The 26,908-nt window shown below is 47.6% G+C and overlaps 1 protein-coding gene across 2 annotated transcripts; it reads right to left on the bottom strand.

The window, feature by feature from the left end:
* On the bottom strand, window positions 1-26,806 carry SLC49A3 (solute carrier family 49 member 3). 2 transcript variants are annotated; one of them, XM_087742562.1, is made up of 10 exons: window positions 26,651-26,806; window positions 17,414-17,572; window positions 16,261-16,480; window positions 10,425-10,501; window positions 10,170-10,307; window positions 8,900-9,016; window positions 7,148-7,300; window positions 4,493-4,650; window positions 3,323-3,435; window positions 1-1,879 (listed from the first exon to the last, which is right to left on the bottom strand). In XM_087742562.1, the coding sequence occupies exons 1-10, from the start codon at window positions 26,777-26,779 to the stop codon at window positions 1,725-1,727; spliced, it is 1,419 nt and encodes a 472-aa protein (XP_087598688.1). In that variant the 5' UTR covers window positions 26,780-26,806; the 3' UTR covers window positions 1-1,724. The 2 variants fall into 2 exon arrangements, 1 of the variants encoding a protein (XP_087598688.1); XR_015701087.1 differs by having other exon boundaries at window positions 1,844-1,879; window positions 3,323-3,431.
* Between the last annotated feature and the right edge of the window lie 102 nt (window positions 26,807-26,908).

Raw genomic sequence — 26,908 nt, 5'->3', positions numbered from 1 at the left:
AAATATGGAGACCTTTGGTTTGTGACCTTTGCTACATGGCAGATCTGATGCACACTTGCATCTATAAAATACTTTTTAAAGTTTAACATAGTGAGAAAAGATTAATCTTTTCTTAAATCACCCTTTATTAAAAAAGTAAGTATTTGTATATATATAAAATTATAAAGTACCAAGTGCTTCTTGCTTCCCAGTACAGTAGGACTCAGGAGTGGCACATAAATTTGGTGTTAATCTGTTTGGTGTATCAGGTCCAGGGCTGCAGAACTGACCAGCTAGTTTTGCAAAAGTCAGCTAATCTCATTCCTCTGACAGGTCCAAACTGATCTTGTTTCACCTCAGTTTCAGACTTCCTTCCTGCTCCTCTTGACAGTTCTTACTGGTGACAGCAAGGCTGGAGCTATAGGAACTAGCAGGCTCGCTAGAAGGATGCAGCTAGGTGTTTTACAAAGGGAGAGATTTCCAGTTGCTGATAGGGAAGAGAATTCAGGCACTGAGATAGCTCCTCTGTACAATGTTCCTTGGGGAAAGTGCATCCTTTGCTTTGTGACTATCCTGTAGCTGGACTGGACAAAGCCGGTCACAGGTCCAATTTGCATTAAGTTCCCTTAATCAGCAAGTACTCGGATCTCCTTGCAAGATGCATGGTATGAAGCATCACCAAGTCCCATCTATCTCTTTTTTTTTTTTTTTTTCCAGACAGAACTGGAAGGTACTTGTTGATGTTGTTTCTTACTTGGTCTTCCCCAAAAAGCCCCTATCATCTGCAGAAACTTATGACAGGTCCCTGCATTCTCTTAAGTGGTCACCAGTTCTCCTGCCAGCTTCTACCACACCAGGCACTGCCATGTCATTCCCCAAAAAGTGAGCTCTTAGTGTTCCTGTATGGCAGAGCATGACTTGGCCTGGGGAGGGTACACTACCCTACTCTTACACCAGCAGGTTCGTTTTCTTGTGGAAAGCTTAAACTACTGAAATTGCAGGAACGGCAGAGAAAAAACAGAAGCCCAAGTAAAACAAGCTTATCCTGAATGTCTCAGCATCTGGCAGGGGACCAGAAGGGTGAGGAATGCTGCTGTATTTAACTACTGCTGCTTATTGATATTTTCTTTTACAGGCAGCACTGCAGGCAGGTCTTTTCTTTTCCTGTTTGTAGGAGAGGACAAAGTGGCTCATTGTAACAGACTTGTATTACAGATCAGATACCTGCACTTCCCTGCTGCAATGGAAGGATGCTCTACCTCCTACTGCCCTTTAGCTAAGAGGCACAATTAGCTCCAGCCTTCAAGCGGAAGAGTTGTTATGCTGTACAAGAACCACAGTCCTTAAACAGAAGTTTTCCACTAGGTTTGTGATACGCACTGCTTCCACCCCTCTGAAAGCTTCACCCCTCATCCAAGTACATGGCTGAAATATGATGCTCCTCTCCTCTGCAACATTTCTTTAGCTTCAATCAAGTCAGCTAAAAATCCCTGTTACCTGCATAGCTGTCCAGTCCAACTTTAACGTTTCTGGCAACACAGCCTTTCTTACAGCTCGGACTCACAAATAAATAAAAGATTGAGGGAAGCACAGCAAAGGTGCACCAGTGACTCTCCTCCAGCCCTTGCTTGTGCAACAGGACCCAGATATCCCAGCGGGCCAGCTGAGCATTTGCAGTCATGGTCCCTGCCAACAGGCCTGAGTCCTTCCCTTATTGGGCCCTTGGCATCCCCTTTTTGGCCTGATTAGGCTTCAGGAACATCTGCTCTTGCTGTATCTTCTGCCTTGACCAAATCACCACTGTTTGTCTCAGCATGGAGCCGCTTGTAGTCAGTGTGGAAGAAGATGACGTAGAAACAAGCCATAGCACTGCAGAGGCCAGCCAGCACCAGTACCGGAGCTGCAAGGAAGTTACACTTTTAGATGGTTAATTCACAACTTCCCATGGGTGCAGAAGTCTAGAGGTCAGCTCCCCAGTAACTGCATAGCCTAGGTAATCTCCTCCATGGGCTACCCCTGAAGACAGTGTGCAGCTCACAGTGGGGCAATGCCAGTTTGGTAACAGCCAAACCTTGTATCACGTAACACTGGCATAGGAAGAGGATTTGCGTGAAACGTGGAAGGTTTCCAGGACTCTAGTCCTGCATGACCCCTCAAGTTGGAGGTCTTACACTGGTGCACATAGTGTGTTTGTGGGAGTCTGTGTAGCTGTGTATGTGTACACGTTTGTGTGTTGGGGGGTGGTGAAGAAAGTTACAAGAAAGACTGAATCAAAACACTTGAGCTTCGTAAGAGAACACGTCAACACAGGTAGTGCTCCTTGTTATACCATCTGAGAGCAAAGTGTAGGAAAGGTTCATTAAGGATAAAATTTAACCAAAGCAAAATTTGTGTTGAAAGAACCTTTTCTGAATTAAAAAAAAAAGTAAAGCTAAAAGGCTATGCAACAAAGCCTGGAAGTAGTCACATTCTCATTCCAGCAGTGTCTCAAATAAACACCTCCATGCCTCTCTCCACAGATGTCCCTGCATGTATCAGACCACAAAATGAGTAGGAATGGGTACCTAATTACGAGATCCAGCTCTGATCTGATGAGATGGAGAGTTACAGGCTTTCAGAGATGAAGCAGTCAAATTGCTTTTTGAGGGGAGTTACTGGGAAGCCTTGTTCCCTGCCAGCTAGTGGGGCTTGTTCTGGGGAGTTTCTGTTCAGCCAAGCAGGATATATTTAAAAGGTGTTTGCCAGCCTTTGTGTAGTGGTGTGTCCCTGGGACTTGGTGTCAGTATTACATAAATGAACCAGCTGAGAGATCAAGACTAGGGTTTAGCCTGCAGTGAAAATACATTTGTGCTCCTGTTCATCTCAGTTACTGTCTGTTCTCCTGACCAGCTAGGAAAGGAAGGGCAATGTGGAATAAGTCAGAACAAAGCTGTACTGGCATGTTACAAACCCAGGCAGCTGTGTGTGCAGAAGCAAGGGAAGTAGCTTTCAGTCAATGCATTTGTAGTCTTGGCCTCCCACACTGTAAAGCAGTGTCTTATCCCCAGAACAGCTGCTTTCTAGCTTGGTGAAGCTCAGGTCTCTGCAGGGTGGCCATAAGAGAAATTTTAACCCAGAGCCAGCAGCAGCATTCATGGCACCTTAGAGGTCTTCCTATTTCAATCTTGCAGGCCTGGTTTGGCAGGAGCAGCAAGGAATGCACCGTCAGGTTGGGAAAGGTGGCTAAGAGATACACTACAATAGGAATCAGTTTTGCAGGCTGCCTCACAGTGAAACCTGCAGGAGAGTGGAGAGTACGTGGGGTGCAAACGTGTCCAACATCATTTCTCAAGGACATACTTACTTGTCCAGTCCAGGGCTCCATCCTGATCAAGGGCACAGGTGGAGTATGGATCCTCAGAAACACGCACGGTGAGGGCTTGTAGCAGAATCATTAAAATCACACCTTCAACCTGGCTGTGGAGAGAAGCCAACATTCAGTCATAGTGCCTACCCAGTTCATCAGTGCTGCAGACAAGCCCAGCTTTCCCAGCAGGAAGACAGTGAGGCCCCTTTCTGGAGCAGGGTCCTTCCAGCAGAGAAAGCTACTGCCAGCTTCCTCTGACCCAGGCACTTCATTAACTGGCCTTGGCTCACAGGGTGTCCAGGTCAGCCTTTCAGCACACACCTAGGCACAGGGCCAGCATGGCAGGACCACTATATACACCCTCTGGAGGCAGGCAGGTGTTGAACTACAGCTGTCAATGAGCTGAGGCTTAGTCACTGGGCAGAGACTTGGAAACACCTCTCACTGCAGGGTTGAGGATGGGAAGAAGTCAGGCTATGACTTCAGCCTCCTCCTCATTCATAGCTGGCTGGCAGCAGCAACAAAGTCCACAACCAGTGGGAGACAACAGCCTTCAAAGGCAGTGTCTAATGCCCCTCTTTGACTGATGTTTCTTGCTGCTTCAGCTCCACCTGCCACAGACGCAAGGCACCAGGCCATGCATATCACTGCTTAGGGCTCCAGCAAGTGATTCCTGCTGCAGTCCAGTGCCAGCCCTAGGCATGTAAACCAATCACAGGAAGGACTGTCACTGCCCCATCTGTTGTGACTAGCTGCCCTGTGAGTGATGAGCCTCATCTCCCTCAGCAGAGCACTTGATACCTGACAAATCCCTGAACTGCCATGGGAATGGGTGCCCTTCAGGTATACAGCCCCCATCTGCTTCAAAGGTAGGTGATGCTGAGCATGGTTAAATCCCGCTTTGTTCCAAGCAAGGGATTTGTTCCTTCTTGCTTTTCTTGCACCAATTCCACATACTCCTCCTTACTTTAAAACCTTTAGCTCTTCAGCTCTATGGCTCAGCCAGCCAGCTCACCCCTAACCATGGTCATGTGCACGGACACCAGAGAGAAGTTCAGCAGGATGGCTAGCCCTGGATGTCTTCACTGTCTGCACTCACACCTCTGTGTGTGTGTGCGTGTTTGAACCCAAGCTCAGCTGTCAATTGGATTTAACCTGCGTGCTTACCTTGCAACAAAAATCAGGCCTGTAGATGTGCCTTCTCCCACGGGGTAGGAGCACTCCACAGCCAGCTCCATGGCAATGGGGTAGATGGCAAAACCGAAGAAACCAAAGAGCGAGCTGGTGATGGCCAGCGTGACAGCCTGATGTCTGAACCGAGAAGTCTGCAGGCGGAAAAGCAACACCAAAGTCTCAGCATCAGCACTGCTGCGCAGAAAGTCTCTGAACCCATAACCTGCAGGAAGTCCCAAGGGCTCACTGTTCTCACCACTACCTTCCCTAACTGTTCCTGAAACCTTTTACCTCCAGCCCTCTAGTGTCAACAAATGGCTACACGATGGAGATTTATCTGTTGAATTTAAGCAAGGGGAGAGAGGATCTGCAGAATTACCTGAAAAGCATTGGTGTGGTCGAATTACTCTAACTTGACTTCCTGGTTAGTAACTTACCAGTAGTGTCCTCAGTGTATCTGCAGCACCAAGTGAAACACACACCTTCCTCCCAATGCAAGCTAACATTTCAGGTGTGGTGTCTGCATTGGGTTACGTATGAGAATTCATACATATGGGTTGCTGCAGCTCATTGGATAATTATATTATTGGATAAATATATTATTGGATAATAATAATTGGATAACGAATATTTTCCTTATCATGCCAGACTCGTGTTTGTAACATTGGGGTTTTACCACAAAAAAATCCCCCCCCAAAACAAACAAAAAAAACACCTGAAACATTCACAAACCCTAGAGATTAGTTTAGTGCCTAGAACGGCCTTGTCCCTAACTCTGGAGGAAAGAGCATGGCCTTATCCAGCCAATGCTAGTAAAGTCAAGGGCATAAATCCTGCAGCCACGGTGCTGGTACCTCCTTCCTTAACCATGTAATAAATTCCCACAGAGGAACACGAGGTGTCTGTCCTGGTATGGCTGCAGCAGGCCTGGTCCAGCTAAACTGGTAAAGTCAAGGAAAACTCCGTGTGTCTGGAATCCAAGTTTAAAGCATCAAGCAGACTTGAATGGGTGTTTCTCGTTTTACTACTTTGAACTAGTAGTTCATCTGTATGGGATGAAAGGGATGGAGGGAAGGGTAGGAGGGAAAGGTTTGCTTGTTGCTCCTGACACAGCCTCTTGCCTACTCTGTGCTTTACCTGAGCTCAGGCATGCTTACTTGTATTCAGCGCATCTCCCCAACAGAGTACTTGTCCTGGTTTCAGCTGGGATAGAGTTCATTTTCTTCTTGGTAGCCCGTATGGGGCTGTGTTTTGGGTTTAGGATGAAAACAAGGTCGATGATACACTGATGCTTTCGTTCTTGCACAGTAGTGCTAAGCTGTTGCTAAATAGTTGCTAAGCGGCGCTCACACTGGTCAAGGACTTTTCAGCTTTCCCTGCTCTGCGGGGTGCACAAGAAGCTGGGAGGGGGCACAGCCAGGGGGGCTCACCCAGACTGGCCCAAGGGCTATTCCGTAACATATGATGTCATGCTCAATATATAAGCTGGGGGAAGAAGAAAGAAAGGGGAGACATTCAGTGTGATGGTGTTTGTCTTCCCAAGTAACCGTTACACATGATGGAGCCCTGCTTTCCTGGGGATGGCCGAACACCTGCCTGCCCATGGGAAGTAGTGAATGAATTCCTTGCTTTGCTTTGTTTGCATGCACAGCTTTTGCTTTACCTATTTAACTGTTCTATTTTTGTTTTACTTCAATTATTAAACTGTTCTTATCTCAAGCCATGAGTTTTCTCCCTTTTACCCTTCCGATTCTCTCCCCCATCCCACCAAGGGGGGAGTGAGCGAGCGGCTGTGTGGTGCTTAGTTGCTGGGTGCGGTTAAATCACGACATTACTAAAAGGGGAAATGCAAGGTCTGCTTTAGACACCTTGTCCTGCACTGAGAAAGGCATTGCATTTGTCTGTCCCTTCAAAGTGGAGCTAACGTCACTTGGATCTTGGCCCAGCAGGAGTTGTGATCACACTGTATTGAAAGTCTGGATTTTTCAACACACAGAAGAAATGCAAAGCCCAAGCCTGTTGGGAAAGCAGAGACCTACACCAGTCTGCTAGGAGTCCTGTGCCTCGTACTGGGTGATGGCTCCCATTGGCAATGACTCTGCTTCAGTGCAGTACTTGCACTCCAGCTCCATGGGTGTAAAGTCTCTAGGTTCTGCATTCCTCTCCTGGCTGGATTTAAGTGTCCACCTTTTCTACATCTCCTTTGTCTTGTCCTCCTTGAGGAACTAGGCACGTAACTAGGTCCTTTCTGCTAATCTTACACTCCTAGCAGCCACTGCTGTTAAAGGCAAGTGTTGGGAAAACTATGGCATTCTTGTTCATTTTTGTAAGATGGATATTTAGAAATTCAATTTCTTTTTGGAAAGAATGGTCTCAGGGCCAGTAAACAAGCATGGTGATCCAATGTAAGGAAGTAAGATTATGCCAATTGATTTATATCCTGAAGCAGTCTGTCTCAGGCTCCACAGTGACTGTGAAATCCTCAGTTAAGGGGTTTTCTTTAAAAACATTCCTAGCACAGGCATAACACATGGCTTAATAAATACTATGACATCAAATGACCTTGGTTTGGGTTGATGATTTATCAGGTGGCAACAGAACTAAGCCAAGTAAGCCCACAGGTATGGTGCAATGCAAGCGAGAACTCACCACTGCGAACACGATGCTGGCAAGTGCACTCAGACAGAAACAAATCTTGGTGGACTCTATGAACTTCCTTGTCCGGTCGACATACAGGCCTAGCAGGAAAGCACCCAACAAACCACACACTGTAAACAGTGCACCATTCAGTCCAGCAAATTCCTGGAGGGCAGAAGAACAAGTAACTGAGCAACTATAGCAGTTAGGAAAGAGGTTTTAATGCCACTGACCCATGTGCCTGCTGCTAGTGGGTCACTTACTGAGAGGCAGGAAAAGCTTCCCTGCCTGTTGCAATAGCTGAGGCCTCCACAGGGCTCTGAGTAGCAAATAATGGAGCCCAAGCACTGCTACAAGTGTGTGGGGCAGCAGGGTCACAGCACTCCCAAGGTCTCAGTGGATGACAAGTCTCTGCAGACATGACAATGGAGGCTGGGTGCAGAGCAGCAGCAGTTCCCTGGCATTAAATGCTCCAGCCCAGGCATGAGACTGTTCTTGGCTCCTCCAGGGCAATCAGGTGCGTTGTCCACACCAGTGGTAACAGGTCCTTGGGATCTGCTCCTGTTTATAATCATGCTCCTGGCCCTTTTACCAGTAACCTGCACTGGCAGAATGCCTTCCACAAGGCTAGCAGCCCCAAAGCGTGCTGGATGAGACACAGCATTGCCTGGCTGTAGCAAGGACATCTAATTAGAGAGGCAATGAGCAGTAGTTAGGATAAGGTACATGCTCTCTTGCCTGCAGTGACTATCTTTGCTTGTCCCGCTCCTTCAGCTCCATAAGAGTTCAAATGCAGACACCAATCCTGAAAGCAGGGAAGCTTTAATAAATTTGAGCAAACATTTTTGGGAGCCTCAGGGGCAGACTGGAAGGAAAGCATATCTGGAATAGCTGCTGTGGGCTAAAGGGCCAGGGCAAGCCAGTCACACACAGACAAAAGCATCATGATGCACAGAAAGCAAGGCTGCAAAGTTTAAAAGGTTTCCAGTTAAAAGCTCATTGGGTGTGCAAATGTGACCGGGCTACGGAGCATGGAGCCAGGTATCAGACCTGGGAGTTGACAGGGAGTGGACAGAGACCAGACACACAACTGGAGAGGTGTTTTAAGAGGACCTCCATGAGGATACAAGCAGCAGGACTGGAGTGCTGCCTGCTTGAGGGGAAACACAGGAGCTGGGGCAGCCCCTTGCTATTGCAGGGAGACAGCAGGAGGAACCAGCTGTGTACACATTGTGCTCAACTGTAAAAGCAGCACCTGGCCGGTGTCATGGGAAGGATGGGGAAACAGCTATCACAGTATCTTTAACTTCCTCTGCTGCCCTGGCTTCCTGTAAGTGTGCAAAGAGGAAAAGGTGCTTGCATCAGTCTGCCTTCAGCTTCACCCTAGGGCCTGCCTGGGCCCCATCCTACTCTGGGGAAGGTATCAGAAGGCTGTGTAGACAACAGTGCTCTGGAGTGGCGTAGAAAAAACACAATGCTCTTTTTTCGTGCAAAGTGTTTGAGGAGTAAAGGTTTTTCATTTGCAAATGGGAGCCTGGCCATGGGCAGTAATGAAAATGCAGATCATCCGTTATACTGAGATATTGACTGTGCTCTGGATTAATGTACTGCTTAATCTATATTATATAATGTGGGCAAATAAGATATGAGACAGTGCAGCGTATTCAACTGTCTTCATTTTGCTTTGAGTCCCTTATCAGGGAAAATAATTTTGATTGTATCATAGATGATGTTGACAATGGGGAGGAAAGGAGGAAGACTCACATTTGAATACCCCTTTTCACAAAGGATCTGTTCTAGCAGAGCTGAAAAGCAGGTGAACATCCCAATTCCTCCTCCAAAGCACACTGCCAGGATGATGTACGGCTTGTTTCTCAGGAGCTAGAGAAAGAAGTTAACATATCATTTAAACAAGTGGAGGGGGAAAAAAGACCTGGCTGTGACAGTAGACTTGAGGGTCAGTGGCTCTGACCCCTTATTTGGAAATGTTGACAGGGCAGCCTTGTGATCATTAGAGGAGTTTGGCTCTCTCCTGTCAGTTCAGCCAAAAGACAAGTTAAAATGGGGACCATGTAGAGAGGAAGGATCTCTTCAGTGCCCAAATCCTTCCTTCACTTTGCCATGTGCTGTCCTACCTGTTATCACATCTGCTCAGAAGGCTCAGGTTGTGTGAGCCCATATGTGCCTGTTTGAGCTAGTCAAGTGTCCTGGTTTCAGCTGGGATAGAGCTGATTTTTCTTCCTAGTAGCTGGTATAGTGCTGTGTTTTGGATTTAGTATGAGAATAATGTTGATAACACACTGATGGTTTAGTTGCTGCTAAGTAGTGCTTACACTAGTCAAGGACTTCTCAGCTTCCCGTGCTCGGCCCGGTGCATAACAAGCCGGGAGGGGGCACAGCCAGGACAGCTGACCCAGACTGGCCAAAGGGCTATTCCATATCATATGACATCATGCTCAGTATATAAACTGGGGAGAGCTCGCCGGGGTGGCAGCAATCACTGCTCGGGGACATGCTGGGCATCAGTCGGCAGGTGGTGAGCAATTGTATACTGTATCACTTGCTTTGTATATTATTATTGTATTACATTATTATTATTATTATTATTATTATTATTATTATTATTATTATTATTATTACTACTACTACTACTATTACTATTACTACTATTCTATTTCATTTTACTTAAATTATTAAACTGTTCTTATCTCAACCCATGAGTTTTCTGGCTTTCACCCTTCCAATTCTCTCCCTCGTCCCACTGGAGCGGGGGGAGTGAGCGAGTGGCTGTGTGGTGCTTAGTTGCTGGCTGGGGTTAAACCACAACACCGAGAGAGGCACTGCTTTGCTGTAAGCAGCTTCCACTCCCTGAGGAAGGAAGGGATCCTGGTCTCCTTCAGGGGGCTTTCCATGGTGGGTTTGGTGTAGTGGAGTTTAGAGTCCGCTTTGTCAGCAGATTCCCCAGCATATCCCCGTCTGGCAGGGCTGCATCCCTCACTCCAGCACTGGTCTCTCTCTGTGCTACAGCACTTACCATTTTGAGCCCCGTGAGGAATGGCTGAGAGGTGGAGTTGGTGGCACTGGCCGAAGGAGGCGTTGGAGGAACCTTCTCGTGAATCCCCAGAGTTGCTAGAGCACAGGCTGTTACTGCTGGTACGGCATAAACAACCAGCTACACAACACAAAGTAAAGACATGTTACCAGTCTTTCCAGCTTCACTGCCTCCAAATAAATAAATCCGCTGGACCCCAATCAGCCGAGCTGGCTGATAAAAGCAGTTTTCATTTACCATCAATGGGATGTGCCTTCCTTCAGGAACTAGTACAGGTGACAGCACGTTTGCTATAAGAATACCCAAGGGATTGGCTGGAAGGAAATAAAACAGAGAGACACTTTTTTCATGCAAGCAGTCAGAATCATGTGTCCACCCCTACTGTCAGTCAGCACCAGAGCTGCAGCGTGCAGCAGAGCAATGAGTTAGGACAGAATACATAGGGAGAGCATACATAGAGAGAAAACAGGAGGGGAACATTTGGAGAAGTTGACTGTGTGGTCTTACTGTTGCCACATCTGTTCCCTCACCCCCATGAAGTCCATTCTTTAAATCAATTTCCCTACAACCCCTAACTCCTGTAAACTGGTTTTCATCTACGAATTATGGTGTCCTCACCCTTACAAGGCTGCCTCAGTAAATGCTAAGCTGCAGGGACAAAATGAAGATGGATGAATCCATGTCATCTGTCCTGATGTTACATAGCAGCAGTAACAAATAGAAGTGCTTTCCCTTCTTTACTCCCCCTATGCCATTAGGCATGTATACATACGGATAAGATCCCCCTGAGCCTTCTCGAGGGTGAACAGTCCCAGCTCTCTCAGCCTCAGCTAGCATGACAGACGCTCCATTCCCTTAATTGTCTTAGTGGCTCTTAACTGGACTTACACTAATATGCCCATGTCCTTCTTGTACTGAGGAGCGTAGAACTGGACACAGCTCTTCAGATGTGGACAGGGGACCTCATTCAAGCAGCTGGCAAATGCTCTTCCTGATGGTCACCAGGATGCTGTTGGTCGTCTTTGCCAAAAGGGCATGAAAAGCAGGAAAGCCCTCTGACAGCTGTCCAAAGTGACACTAGGTCATTCCTGCCATCTTTCAAGTTAGTACATTTCCTCAGTAAAGCCCAAGCTGGCATACAAGTTGATCTCTGCTACCAACTACAAAAATCACATGGCAGAAGAGAATCTTGGACACTTGTCTATACTGGAGTAGGGGGTTGCATTGTTATGGGGCTGGAGCTGAGCACCATGTGAAGCAGCACTCCTGGGACTCAGCTTGGGAACGTCCAAAATTGCAGGAGACAATTTTTTAACTTTAAGGCAATGTTCTGCAGTCAAACAAGTGAAGTTGATTTTCTACTAGTGTGCAGGGATAGGGTTAGGAAAGCCAAAGCCAACCTGGAACTGAGTCTGGTGAGACATATCAAGGGCAACAAGAATGGCTTCTACAAGTACATTAGCAGCAAAAGGAAGGTTAGGGAAAATGTGGGCCTGCTACTGGATGGGGCAGGAGACAGTGAAAAAGGACATGGAAAAGGCCAAGGTATTCAATGCCTTCTTCATCTCGGTCTTACTGGTAAGACTGGCCTTCAGCCCTGAGACCAGAGGTAAAGTCTGGAGCAAGGAAGATTTACCCTCAGTGGACGAGAACCAGGTTAGGGAACATTAAATAGACCAGACATACGCAAGTCCATGGGACTGATAGGATGCACCAATGAGTGCTGAGGGAGCAGGCTGTTTTCAGTACAAGGCCATTCTTGGTTATCTTTAAAAGGCCACGGCAACTCCAAGAGGCTCCTGAGGACTGGAAGACAGCGAACATCATTCCCATCTTCAAGAAGGGCAAGAAGGAGAATCCAGGGAACTCCAGGCCTTTTAGTCTCACATTGATCTGTGGGAAGGTCATGAAACAACTAATTCTGGACACCATTTCCTGGCACATGAAGGTCAACAAGGTGAACAGGAGTAGTCAGCAAAGGAGAAATGCTTAACCAACCTAATAGCTTTGTACAGTGAGATGACTGGCTGGGTGGATGAGGGGAGATCAGTGGATGGGTTTTATCTCAACTTTACTAAGGCTGTTGACACTGTCTCCCACAACATCCTTGCACAGAAGCTGACTAAGTACTACCTAGATAAGTGGACAGTGAGATGAACTGAAAGTCAACTGAACAGCTGGGCCCAGAGGATTATCATCACTGGCATGAAGTCCAGCTGGAGGCCAGTGACTAGTGGTGCACCCCAGGGGCTGATACTGAAGCCTATTGGTTTAACCTCAATGAAAAACTTGGATGATAGGGCAGAGTGCACCCATGGCCAGTTTGCAGACGATCTGACACTGGGAGGAGTGGCTGATAGAAGAGATGACTACGCTGCCATTCAGAGGAACATCAACAGGCTGCAGAAATGGGCAGAGAGGAACCTTGTGAAGTTCAACAAGAGGAAATGTGAAGTCCCGCCCCTGGGGAGGAATAACCTCATCCACCAGTACACAGTGAGGCTGACAAACTGGAAGGCAGCTCTGCAGAGAAGGACCTGGTGTGGGGGGTAGGTGTCCTGTTGGACACCAACATGACCATGAGCCAGCAACACAAACTCATGATAAAGAAGGCCACCAGCATCCTGGGCTGCATTAGGAAGAGCATTGCCAGCAGGTGGAAGGTGGTGATCCTTCCCCTCTACTCAGCCCTGGTGAGAAACATTTGGAGTGCTGAGTCCAGTGCTGGGCTCCTCAATACAAGAAAGATACGCAGTTAATGGAGCAAGTCTAGTCAAGGGCCAAAGACATGATTAAGGGACCAGAGCATCTCTCATATGGAAAGAGGCTGGGAGAGCTGGGACTATTCAGCCTGGAGAAAAGAACCTTCATCAGAGTTTGTAAAAAAGAGGGAACCAGACTTCTCTCAGTGGTGCCCAGTGGCAGGATAAGAGGCAATGGGCACAAACTGTAACACAGGAAACTCTGTCTGAATATGAACTTTTTTTACTGTGACAGTGGTTGAACACTGAAACAAGTTGCTCAGATAAGTTGCAACATCTCCATCCTGGGAGACAGTCAAAACCTGACTAGACATGGCCCTGGCCAACCTTCTGTAGCCAACCTTGCTTGAGCAGCGGGTTGGACAAGATGATCCCAAAAGGTGCCTTCCAACCTTGTCTGTTCTATGATTTTGCTGAGGCATCATTAATAGAGCTATACCACACAACAACTGTAGCATTTCTGTCCTGTACTTGGGAAAGTACTAGCTTATGATCCTGGTGAAATGTTACCTGCTTCTAAGTACACGGACACAATTAAACAACAGTCTCCAAGGAGATGGTTTAAAGCTTCTCCATTGGGGTAAAATGCTTCTGGGCATTGTAGGGGACTGCCTGAAAACTACTGTCATGAAACTAGTTTCCATGAACTATCGGCATGCTGAAGCAGTTCCAGAAGGTATGGGCGAGGGGTGGAAATGTGAGCATTGGGCTAAATTTGAAAAGACTAAGTGAGACTATCTGGCTAAATTTGAAAAGACTAAGTGAGACTATCTGACTAATAACAGGGTTTCAGCTGCCTTATCTTCCTGGGAAGAGAAATTATATGAACCTAGACTAAGAATGGAAAGGAGATCACTGGAGTTAATCCACTGTACATTATGGTCCAGGGGTCCTGGTGGATTAGCTTGCAGTACTCTACACTGGGGCTGTGTGTTTTGTGGACAGCGATGCCGATGCACTAAAACTCCACAGGGTGCAAAAAATGACATGCTGACAGACCACAGTGAAGAAAGAACCCGTGGACGAAGCAGAGGCCACTTCAGTGGATTCAGACAAGTCTTTCTTCTCCTGACACAGGAGAATTTCTCACGGTCTTCACAGGGGATCAGTTCTTGGCCCTGCACTGCTTCTCTGTGAGTAAGTCTCTACAAATGATGGGGAGGACCAAGATATGATAAATACTCAAGAGCACAGCTGAGTCATAGTTATTTCAGCTGCTCAGAAGGATCCTGGATGCAGGGTCCATTTTTGTCTGCAAGTACAGGGAAGCCTACCCAGAGGCACTAACAGGAGCTGTGGGGATACCGACAGGAGGCTGTAGAGCCAGTTTCTGTGTGCAGCACTGATATCGACAGTACAGCAATGCTGAGTGCCACTCTGGCATTAACACAGGAAATGGGTATTGATAAGTTGGAGCAAGCTGAGCAAAAAAGGTCATGTGAGCAACAGGCAGACATGGAGACATGTGGAAAGAGGCAAAGGGAAATGTGCCTGTAAAGTGACTGCGATGGAGTTGTTAAGTCTTTCTAGACAAAGGAAAGAAGAGGTGACTCTGTCCATAACTACCTGACAAACAGGTGCAACAAGACCAAATAGCTGGGGGATAAGGAGCATTAAGATGAGAAGTAACATGTAGACATTTGCCAGTGAGGTAATTAACCACTGGAGTAAATGACTGGGGCTGTAGCAGATGCTCCTTCTAGGCAATATTTAAACTTTCTTGAACTGAAATCCTGATTTTGTACAGCAGACAGTAATGGGTGTAACCAGACATTATTAATGGAAGCCTATACACAGAAATATGCAGGTGTTGGAGCAGATAATAATCACAGCCTATTCAGTCCTCACACTGATATCTCAACATGCCACAGATTGAACAGCTTCAGGTCTTGGGTTTCCACTGTTCCTTGCTCTACAGTTTTATTCTTTCCCATAGTTAGATCCATTTGGTCCTGTAAGGACTGAGGACACTATGTGAAAGAAATGCTCTTTGGCTGCTCTGGCTGCTCTCTCACTTAAAAAGAGCAAGCTGTCTGCAGGCTGGGGGCCTTCAGGGCAGCAAAAGACCGAATGCCCAGGGGTCCCTGGTAGTACTTGTATTGCACCACACTGACAACAGAGCTCCTTCTCCAGCAGGGAAGGTGAAGGTCCATCTCAGCCCTAGGAAACAAGGTGAGCCATCAGGTCCACCCTATTCTAAGGCAGGCAGTGCAAAAAGAATTTATTTGTTCTGACGCCATAAATCCATTCTTGCTAAACAACAGTGTCTGTGCTCTGTGTTTGCAGCAGCATTGGGAAAGCTGTATAGGGGTGGTCCTATACTGCCCTTTTCCCCACACCTATCCCTTCCCCACAACTCCAAGGCAGTGGGGAGGGAAGGCAGCTGTTGGCTATTTTGAGGGAAGGGCAGATGGGGCTCCCCTACATGTGTAGGTACTGTGAGATTTCCCAGCTAGAGCCAGTGAACCAGCCCAGTTTCTGGGGCACCTCTCAAGTACTTGGAGGAAGGAGGAACAGATTTCTTCTGGCTGCTGGGGAAAATGTCATGTGGAGGGAGGAAATAGGTCTGTCAAGTGCAGTATCCTGTCTCTAGCAGGGCCCAAAGGAGCCAAGAGAGGAATGAGATTAGAGCAAGAGTATCTGGTGTCTCCCCTCCAGTTTCCCAGCTTCCAGGCACTTTGCAAGGCAGACGTGCTATCTGCGCGGGTAGTCCTGCTGCATTTAGCATCCCCAACATGTTTGTGTGGCCAGCTGAGAATATTTTATCTGTGTGTGCATACGCAGCAATTGGGAATACATGCTCAGCCTTGCTACTGGACAAACTGGTGGACAAAATTGCTGCAGCAGCCCCTCACCTCTATCTGGTTACAGAATTTGGTAATTGTGACCACCGGTACCACATGCAATTTGGGCACCTTCCTAACAAGCTGTAGAATTAAGGCCATTACAGACTTTAGATTTAGTAACACTGAGGGCTGTCCCCAACCTCTATGATATTTAGGCAAAGATGATCACCTTGTCATGGCAGAGAGGAAGAAGGCTGGGAGCCTGCATATCTTACCTTGAACTTGGCACCTGGATGTGGCTAAGGCCCACTTCTTGCTCCCCAGCATGGAAATGCGTGCCTGTCTTGTGGAGCCTTGAAGGCACTGGTTTATTGCACATGGCTATGACACCCTTGGGAGGAGCTGTATTTGCAGGGCCAAATGGCTGTAGGACAGAGGGTTCCCTCCGCCTGCTGCCTCTGAAAGGGCAAACAAATGCTAGCAAGTTCTAGGAGGCAGCAATATTACTTTGCAGCTATCACTTACACATTGATGCGATCATATTTGCTGTCGCTCGCTGGTGGTCTGGGAACCACAGTGCTGCCAGTTTTGTTGGTGAAAAGATGATAAGGGGCTGTGCCAGTGCACAAAGGCATTGCCCAACAAACAGGTACCAGTAACTCTGGGAACCCAAGCTCAGGAACTTCAGGACACTGAACATCCGGATGATGCTACCCGTCATGTTCAGCCACGCGCTCAGGATCACCTGCAGCAAGCAGAAACAGCCAGAGGTTGTGTGCTGAAGCCTGAAGGGCAGAACTTAATGCAACAGAGTAGCATGAGCCGGGTCTCAGATGCACTACAGGAGGCACTGGGTGTTAGTAATCACTGCATGGAAAGTTGCTTGCAGACCACCCCCACCCCTTTGCGCCACTGCAAGATGCTTCTGATCGAACAGTGAATGAGTTACCTGTCTACTTAGGGAGGAAGGTGGCTGTCCTGGCCCCACACAAGAACTACACCACAATGTAGGTTATGCAAGACAGCAGACGCTGTCATGGAATGGATAAGAAATCCAAAGTACACTAATTACAGTCTGTTTGCAAGTTTGCGCCATCACCCATATTTTGCTGTGACAATCCACAGATCATGGCAGTGAGTCATCCAGCATATGGATCATGCAAATGCTCTTCTATACCACTAGCATGCTAGTGTTTCAGTGCCACATTCCACAACACTCTTGCTTCTGGGAAGACTGTGTAGAGATCCCAAGCTGGCTTAGCATAGACCAAGCTCTGAGCTGACAGGGGTCCCTTGCTTGCACCCTACTGTGCTGCTCCTTAAACTGGCCCTGCAAACAAAACAGCTGTGCTAACACTTTCCCATAGCAAATCCTAGCCAATTACAGCAAGCTCTTCACAGAGTCAGCTCGCAGCATCTGTCCCTGTCAGTTGGCTAAGACAAGAAAAACTGAAGCAGGAAAAGGCAAGTAGGGATGCCTTTATTCTGACTTTTCCCACTGCTCCCCAGCTCAGAGGTGATGTGATAGCTATTACTGAACTAAGACAGACCTTTCAACATGCTCATCCTCTGCAGCATTTGCCAAGACTCCCATTCATAGTATGCATGTTAGTACTTTGCACAGCTACTGATATCTATAGGTGAAACGCCCTCAGGGAAACAGAACAGTTCAACTCACAGCACATCTGAGCCCCACGCTGTCGAGAACCCACGTTGCCACCAGACCAAATGGGATCGAGATGAGGAGGTACACTATTGAGAGCCAGTTGACCATCTCCAGGGAAATGTGGAAATAAGCAGCTGTCTTATCAGCCACAGGAGCAAATGTCAACCACAGCTGCAGAGTAGAGAGCAGAGATGGGTAAGCATAAACATCTCCACCAGAACAGAAATTCAGCATCCCCTCAGACTGTCTAGCTGAGTTGTGAAGGGGCTCACTGTCTTAGTCTCTCCTTGAAATTAGGATGTTAAGGCTGGTAATAAAAATTCAAACCCCCAGTGTCTGCAGTTACTCATGCTAGGACTATTTTACCACTGATATCACCATTCTCTTGGCCCAGAGCACCCCATCCATTTCAGTACCTCATCCCCAATCCCCTAGTCCTGCTGCTGGGAGCTGGCAGAAGCAGAGGTCAGTACCTTTTTTTGTCCCCATGTTGAACATGTTGGCCCCTGATGCACGCACTTACCTGATGTAAACCACAAGCAATCCTTCTGTGTTAGCATAAACAAAACAGAGGCTGCCATCCCTCTCTGCAACTGAGAGCCTCTTAAACTCAGCCTTGTATTTATGGTTGCATTGGTAACCCCTGGATGAGGTAAGAACAACTTTGCTATGTGTCAGCCAAGAGAGACATTATTCCATGCTGTCCTATACACACTCAATGGTTAAGAAAGGGCCTAGAAATTTGCATAATTCAATATATCAAAGGACATAAAAGGGAAACACAAGAGGTACTTTAATAACTATCCACGTTTTCCTTCCAAGTGCCATAGCTGAAAATATTTCCCTACGCCTTGGTTCAGGCACTGGTTTCATCAGGTTGCTGTCTGCTTCTGGTTTCTTCCAGGAATGACAAGGCCTGCTTTGATCCTCCAATCAGGTTCTGAGATCATGCCCACAAAAAAGAAATGAGGGTACTCCCCAAATTTAAGGATATTTCTGTGGATTCTTTGTAAAGATGCCCTCCCTGATGCTTTTCAAAAAGACTGGCCTAACCTGAGAACAAGTTTCAATCACTCAATCTGAAGTTTGCAGAAATGTGAACAAAAACTTCAGCTATACCTTCCTACAAAAGAACTCCAGCCACTGTCTCTTACCAGGTACACCTCTCTGCCATCACAAGCTTCCTCTTCACAGTCTGCACCCTACAGACACCATCAGCTGTGGCATTAATGCGGAACGGAAAAAGGGCTTGGGTAACCTCAGAGGAAGGTGTGTCCCTACGCTCGGCTACTTGTTATTTCCAGTGTTCTTATTTACTTCTTACATGCTAGAGACCATAAAAACTACCACATTAAATGGAAGCAGAAGGGGAGATGGGCTTTTTTTCTTTTTTAGTGTCACTGTGTGAGGATAGCCACATGCAAATCATTGTATAGCTAAGCTTTTCTCCTAGGAGGGATGCAATGAGTAAATGGCAGTAACAGAGACATTTTGTATGTATTACCAATGTCCTAGCAAGGACTCCTAGCATCATCCCTTTCCTCCTCTCTGAAAGGAGCTGACATGCCAAATCTCCTGCATTCAACACAAAGCTCACATCACCATGCTGGGCTCAGACACACCCTTGTGGGATCAGTCAAAGGTCTGGCAGGGGGTGGATTTGGTGTTTACTCAGTTTCTACAATCAGATGGATGAAGATGCTGGGTGCTGAACAAAATTGTACTCTTGTTAGACAACAAGGAGGCTATTCCAGGTCACTGGGAGACTTGCAGCAGACTTCTAATAAAACGAGCTTTTTAAAAATTCCTTGAAATAATATATTATAGTGGAATGATGTTACCATCTTGTCTCAGGAAGACATTTCACCCACCTTTGTTTTTCCAGAACTGATCTCCATCAGATTGGGGTGGGAAGTTAAATGTTTAATGCTAGTGCAACTGTTTAAATGTTACAAGCATCGCTCTAAAGCATGAGCATTAGTTTGATTATGAGATGCTAAACTGCTGCTAAACAACACCCAGCTGTGTATTTCCAGCAACAGCAATTCTCAGTTCCTCACTTTCTTCCAGATGGGGGGGGTGGTGATGAAACACTGTACCAGGAAATAGTGTAATTAAAGTGATGATATATTTTGTCAGCCAGCTTCAGGTACATGTTCTCTTCCTCCTCTTCCTCCACACAAGACACTCACCCATGCATGACATCATTAGGGGAATGATGCCACAAGCCAGAGCACAGCATTTTGTGTTCAGTGGCTGTATACATCTAGGCAAGCTGGGATTAAGCACTCTGGTATGTTTCCATTAGACCTAGTAAAACCATTCCTTGCTGAAAACCAAGCATTTGGGCTGCCCTGTATTCTATCCTGAGCAAGAGCTCCAGTTCTAGCGTATGTGTGTGTGAGTACAGGTGGGAAGTTGCAGCCTGTCCAAGCCTGAATTTGTTCTTCAAAATAGGAAGTGGGTTTCCTTATGGGTCTGGAGAGAAAAAGTATGTTCCTGCCTTCATTCAGGCAGGGGTTGTTTACCATGTGTTGCCCTAACAGAGAAATTAAGAACTGGGCAGTGGCGCTCATGGCATAGCTGTGGTCGAAGTGGCTGCCAAATGCAATGACAAAGAGATGGCACTGTGGGGTTTTGCCAACACAGGGAAATTGCCATGCTAAGCAAGTGAGTGTGCCACCTTCTGCTTTTGGTTTTCCCAGCTACAGTGACTTCATCCACAGTAGTTGGCAAGTTCTTCTGCTGGGAGCTAGAGCGCTTATCCTACATGTTGTTTCTGAAACTCTGCACTGCCAAGGCTGATACTTATGCAGGGGCTGCCGTCATACAAATCCCCTCAGGCAGAACAGGGTGAGGATGATGCAGTTCTTTCCTGCTGAGGTCTAAGCCCTGTAACCTCTAAAGATGCAGAATAGAGACTGAGAGAGGTTCCTGTCTCCTGCACTCCCCAAGGGTCATTGTCATAACTCAGCTTTGGCACACCAAAAACAGTACCTCTGCAGGAACAGAGATAATGTGTAGGGTTATAAGATGCCAGCCCCCAAAAGCTGGTTGCTCCTGGGACAGATAAAGGAAGGAGAAACAGACACCTCTGTCCTTGCAGGGCTGTCTACACACTTGTTCAGTCCCTGCACAAGCATTGCTTTGTGGAAATACGCCCTTGTGGTCTGGTCAAGTTGCACTCAGGTCGATTGCCTGTGTAGCCACACAGACCTAGAGTCTCAGTGTGAGGTGCAGAAGGCATCAAGGGGAGTCTGTGTTGCGCACTGCACTGCTATGTCCATGTCCATATGCGCTCCAATTAAGGCAGCTCAATGGATGTCACAACAGCAGAACTGACAGAGTCCAGTCCCTTGTCAATATCTCTTCCTGACTTGCAATGGTGACAAGAAATTTCCACTCACCCACTATGGCTTATATCTCTTCTGAGCCCTGTCAGGGCTACAATTAACCAAAACCTTTTAGCAAACTTTGACAAAATTCCCAGCTTGACACCCCACAGATCAGGAATGCCTTGTCTCTGAGGTTTCAAATGCACCCAGCTCAGAGTCCCACACCCTGACTGCTCAACAACTACCTTGTGCAGTCCCCACAGCAGAACACAGCTGGGCTGCTTAACAAGTTGGAGTGGATGATGTTGGAGGTCAGCAGGAGTCCACTCTCTGGGCCATGGCTTAGTTAGGTCATTTACATAGAAGCCCACACAGAGCCACTAAAGCACAGAGACTCTTGCCTTTGAACACCAAAGAACCACAATGGGTTTGTGAGCCCAACCCCCTAATACTTGGTAAAACTCACTTCCCAGCATTACCTCACAGATTTTGCATTATTTTTTCGCAAATGACAGCTCCTGCTGTAGTATAATCCAATATCATTGGCCATGGTCACTCATGTAGACCATAGTATTTGATCCTTCAGCATTTGGGATAGACTTTTCCGTCCCTTCAGATATGCATCTAGCAGGATGTTGAAATAGCTGCTGTAATAACATACACCATTTCTTCTCCAAATGCAGGAATTGTAATTCCCACACTCGTCTCCTGAGCACAAGCCTTAGAAGCATGTTCATGTCACTGTGATTTCTGAGTTTAGAGACAGCAAAAGCTCCAGGGCATGCTAGTCTGGGCAGCAAGTCATACCTCAGCACGCACTCTTCACTATAAAAACTTGTGCTCCACACAGTGGGCACAGCAACGAATTAAGAGGACAGAAGGTCCCCTGAAGACCCATGAGCCTGTTCTGGCTTGCACTGGCACACAGCTGCAGCACCCACTGCTTTCAGCATGCAGCTGGCTGATTGGGTAGCCATTCCCCATCACTAGAAGATAAGGGCAGAAATGTTTTCCACCCAGAGTCTAATCCTTAATTACGGGAGAGCCCCCTCCGTACCTCTTTTAACAATGGAGCATGTGGGACCACCAGGGAAAGCAAGTGCACTCAAACCACCTGACTGGTACTGGCTCCACTTTCAGCTCTCCCTCCCTTTACCTTAACTTTCTTCTAGCTGACATTTTGTTTTCTCTTCTCCCGCAACTCCCAAAGACTGCCTGCTCCCTTCCTCATTAATTGCAGGCCTGCCTGGGCACTCCTGTAACCAAGAAGAGGTTACAGCTGTTCTCACCCTGCCCCCATTTCTAAGCTTCTTTGTCACTTCTTCTGATATCCTTGTAAACCCTTAACTGATTCTCAGACATGGATCCAGCTCTCTTCCTCCCAGAATCAGCCCAAACCTTCTAGTTTTCCTTCTGCTCTCATTCCCTTTCCCCCTCCATCTTCTCCAGGTTCAGTTCCTCTACCCTATTGCCTTTACTGTTTCCACTCCCACACAGACTCTCCAGAACCTATTTCACCTGCAGGACCCAGTTTCTCTCCACCCATTCCAAGGGAGCCCAACATTTGCCCTCTCTCCCACTACTACAGGAGGTTACTGGTGGGCTGTGAGTCACCAATTCTCTGTCTGCAATGTTAGCAAGGTGATGGCTGAAGGCAGGACTCTATACAGACTATTCATTTTGGTAAGCAATAGGTGTGAACTGCAGAAGGTGGCATAAATAAACAGAACCCTAGGATTTTTGGAGCTCAAAGAGCTCTGAATATGTGATGCATATATTGATGCATCTCGTGTATAACCAGGTGCAGCCCTGCCAGAAGCAGTACCAAAAATGTTGTTTTTCATGAAAGGCAAGCTGTTAACCAACGTCTACCCTCCTCACCAACAAATCAAGATTCTAAAAGTGAAGAGCAAAACCATTTGCAGAACGGCAAGCAAATGCAATCAGGGAGGGTGGAAATTAACCCGTTTTGCCATGTCAATGGCGGTATCAGCTAGCAAAGGCTGCCATACAGAGTGCTCTTCACTGTCTGGCATACTGTATAGATGTGCACAGTGTAGCAATGCCCCTGCAATACATTTTATGTGCAGCTTAAAAAGGAGCAGCCAAGAGGGATGACTTACATGAAACAGGATGTTCTGCTTTGTAACAGGCACAGGCATAGCTTGCCAATACCCAGTCAGGCACTGCCTGCAGCAGCTCTCCCAGTCTCAACATGCTCTCTCCCATGCACCCAAACACCGCTTTGAAGGTGATGCAAGCAGTCTTTCTGAGACACACAGGCTGCCTCCTCCATCCCTGGGACGGGGCTATGAAGCCCTTACACCAGACTTCTCATCTTCAAGGTCAAAAGGGCCACACAGTCTGGAAGCAAACAGCCTCAACTGAAGGCACTCATGCTGACACAGCAGCCTAAGAAGTAAGGACAGAGGCGTGATCTTCAGAAAGGCCAGATCCCTGCCTAGACATCATGTTTAGCTTCTACAGCTCTCAGGATGACTAGCAGGACACAACAGCCAGGCAGCAGCAGCTGTGCATGCATGCATATGTACAGGGGCACTGCTGGAGCAGACAGGTGTGGGTGAGGAGCGTGCACACCCTGCCCTGGAGCACGCCAGTCTCAACTTCTGCAGCTCTCCTTCCTCTCCCAAGTACACTAAGCAGTGGTGGTAGTCCTCCAGGCTGGTAGTCAGGAACCACCTGGCCAAGTATGAGTCAGCTCCAACTCTCTGCGCCCCTCCTCCTCCCCAGCTTACTTGCTCTGACAAGCACAGACAAGGGCAGAAAACACTCTCGGTTTCACTCTTCTGTGCATTTCTCTGTCCCTAGCACTAAGGCAAGAAAAAGTTCGTGCTGTGAAACACAAAGTTCCCACCCGTTCAGCTTCACAGGAAAGAGGCAGCAAGGAAGGAGGTATTTGCCTCAGCAGTTTACTGCCACAGCAGCTGACAGCACACCATGAATACTCTTAAACATTAAGTGTTCAGATTAGAAAACCAACACACTCAAAACCACAGCATCAGTTTGACAAAACAAATCTGGGGAGCAACCGCAGCCATAGTTATGACATCCCTTACCAGGAGTGCTGCAAGAGACAGCTGGGGAGCAATCACCTAAGCTTAGCTGTGGTCAGAACAGCCTCTTTGCCCAGGACTTCAGGCAGCAAGTGAATTATACTGATGCCTACTTACAGCCTTCTTAAGATAATGCAAGGATTTATTACACTACATTGTCAGCTAGGAATTGCCAGAATAGCTGTATTTAGGAAATAAGAACCAATGCTGGTAAGATAGTACCCACTTGGTACAGCAGGGAGAGACAGAGGCTTTTAAACTCAGGTCAGCAATAGAGATTCAAGTAAGGGGCTATTTATTGTTGGTCTAAAAGCCTCCCTTATATCATATTTACCTCACTGTGCTCTGGTTAAAGAAGGTATTTCACACGATGATGTGGAGCAGGAGGAAGTAAGGAAGAGTGCCCCTTTCATCATCACATGGTCCGGCCTGGCTTTGCTCAATCACAATCCTAAAACAGGCCGAACTAAGTAATACTTGTTTCTCAGCCTGCCCTTGCTGCATGACCAAGTGTGCTTTCCCGCAGTTAAGTGGCTCCTACCTTGTCTTCCTGACACTGACAGTCTCTCCCTCTCAGGATTGCCTCCTCTCTGCCAGTTAGTGACACTGAAGGCCACTAACAGAAAGCTGCACGTGTGCATCCATAAGACTGGGGAATACAAGGCATCGTCCTGGAAGCTTAGTCCAGCACGAGGTGATCTGTTCTTTCCAAGTCAGACAATTCAAAAGTCACGTGTCCTCACCATATGCATTTTTGCAGATAGCCTGACACAGGAATATACAGAAAGAAGTGCTGCATGCAAGATCTGCACAGGAACCGAGGACACAACTTGCAAGGCAATTTTCACACCACATAACTGGTAAGTTAGCCTTTCCATCTAGAACTTTTAAACAGCAACGAACCACCTTGATTTCATGGCCTTTCAACCACTCCCTCCATTTAATGTGATTTTTATCAGGAACATTTAGGAGAAACCTTAGCATCAGGAAATGTTTGGTTACAACTTGATATGTCAGCATACTTGCCATTTCAGACCTTTGCAGTGGCTTAGAAAGAGTATTTCCACCTAGGATATTTATTAAGTACCCAGTTTTGAAGTGGTGAAGTTCTGGCTTAAGTTCATACTGTGGGAAAATAATACTGTGGAAGTAGGAAGTTGGCAAGATACCAAGCAGACAGACAACAGTACAATCTTTCAGGGCTACACAGTTTTCAGCAACATGATTCAGGACACAGTTATACTTGGAGATGCATTGAAAGGACCTTTTAAGTAAACCTCCAGTTTCACTGTTAAGGTTGCAGCAAAGTCAGTCTGACAAGACATCCTGGAAGGGCTTTTGTACAGCTTCCTTCACCCATGCCATCACTGTCCACTTCTAGTAGGGTGATTTTTTTCCTGCTTGTCCTGGTTTCTAGGACACTGATACATAATGTTCTTGTGCTGTACCAATTTAACTGCAAGGAAGCATTGGGGCTTCGCGTTGCTTTTCTGCAGCACACTTTTTTACACTCTTAAAGGATACACTGATTTTCCTTTGGGAAGGCACATTCATTTTTTGTTGTCCATATTCAGCCAAATTCTCACTGTATTTTTCCATTTCTCTACTCCAGCATTCTTGCATCATGGAATACCTACTCCTCCTTCCCAGCATTTAAATGTTTGCAGGTTGCAGTGCCTGGTCTTGGCTGCCAGGCAGCCTGCATTCGCAGCATGGTAATCCTCAAGCACATGAATAATTCTACATCAGTCTGATAATTATCAACAATGTCCTCAATGACTTGGTGAGCAAAGATTTGGGCTTCCATCTCGCATAGTAGGACTTGGTAAGGGGAAACTTTATGTGTTTATCTTGATAATTACTGAACTTAGTTTTAATCTGTTCAACAGGTGGGATGCGATCTGGAATCCCATTTTTTCAGGTCTTTCAGAATGAAGTACCTGTAGGCAATAAGAAGCTCACATACCAGTATGTTTAGTGCAGAATCACTCCTAATACTGTTCTGTATGTGCAACAGATCCCAAAAGCAAACCTACTTGCTCCTTTTTCTGACCACACAAACCGGCTGTCATAGGCCAGCAAAGCTCTATCTGAGGACTTTCAACACTGTTCTCCTATTCTTATGTTTGAAAATGTGACCGTCACAGACACTGAACACCTTCTATGCCTCCCCATGGCTTACGAAATGGACTCGGCAGCAATTTCAGCTCTGCTCCAGAACACATTTTGCTCCCTCCCAGTCTGGCTAAACACTACGGTCCTTCCTGCTGTGCTCTTCCAGATCACACACACCCTCCCGCCCCTTCCTGCCCTTCCCTCATCACCACCCCTCTATGGCCCGGATCCCACCGGTCAGAAAGGGAGGTGTGCAGACCGAAGTCATAACCAAAGAAAGTTCGTTCAAAAGGAAAAGCCGATTATTCGGACCCTAAGTCACGGCCAGGCTGAGTCCCGGTGCTCCAAGGATGAGGGGTGGATCTGAGACAGGGCACTGCGGCAAAGCCCTGAAGACTGCCTGGCTGCTTCTAGGAAGAGATGGGAGGTGGTTTTGGCTCACGTGAGCCCTGTCACCCCATCCTCTCTCGGCAGCAGCAGCAGCCAGACTTGCTCCCCAGAGCTCCGGCAGAGGCAGGCAGGAGAGAAGGCTGTTTGCCCTGCCTGCTCTGCGCCTTCTTCTCCGCTCACGGCTGCTCGGGCACCTCGGGGCTGCCGGCAGCAGCCCCCTTCTACCCCGGGCGCGGGGCCGTGCTCGGCCCTTTCCACTCCCTGCTGCGGCGGGGCGGGTGCGCGGGGGCGGCGGGGAAGCCGGCGGGTCTCGGCCGGGCCGGTGCCGCACTCACCATGGCATTGGAGCAGTTCAGCAGGCACACGGCAGCCAGAAGAAACCACCGCCGCCGGTAGGTCTTGAACGGGGCCAGCCGCCCCAGGCCGCGCTCCCCCAGCAGGCTTGTCCTCTCGCCACCCTCCATCACGGCACGGCACGGCACGGCACGGCACGGCACGGCCCCGCCCCGCCGCGCTCGCCGGCCTACCCCGAGGCGGCCCCGACCGCGTCACCGCCTGCCGCCCGGCCCCGCCCGGCCCGGAGCTGCCGGTGC

This window comes from Nipponia nippon, unplaced genomic scaffold (assembly GCF_047370975.1).
Source record: "Nipponia nippon isolate SJK-2023a ecotype South Korea unplaced genomic scaffold, ASM4737097v1 scaffold_8, whole genome shotgun sequence".
NCBI classification, from domain to species: domain Eukaryota; kingdom Metazoa; phylum Chordata; class Aves; order Pelecaniformes; family Threskiornithidae; genus Nipponia; species Nipponia nippon.
Note: the sequence above shows the minus strand (reverse complement) of the source record. Positions and strands in the feature narration are given on the sequence as shown.

What these genes read in the sequence shown, in the direction of transcription:
- SLC49A3 (XM_087742562.1), bottom strand. Translation starts at nt 26,779, where the DNA reads ATGGAGGGTGGCGAGAGGACAAGCCTGCTGGGGGAGCGCGGCCTGGGG. An exon ending in AAATATGATCGCATCAATGT is followed by an intron (nt 10,502 to 16,260) that starts GTAAGTGATAGC and finishes ATTTCCTTCCAG; the next exon opens with CCAATCCCTTGGGTATTCTT. An exon ending in CCAGCATCGTGTTCGCAGTG is followed by an intron (nt 4,651 to 7,147) that starts GTGAGTTCTCGC and finishes TTCCGCCTGCAG; the next exon opens with ACTTCTCGGTTCAGACATCA.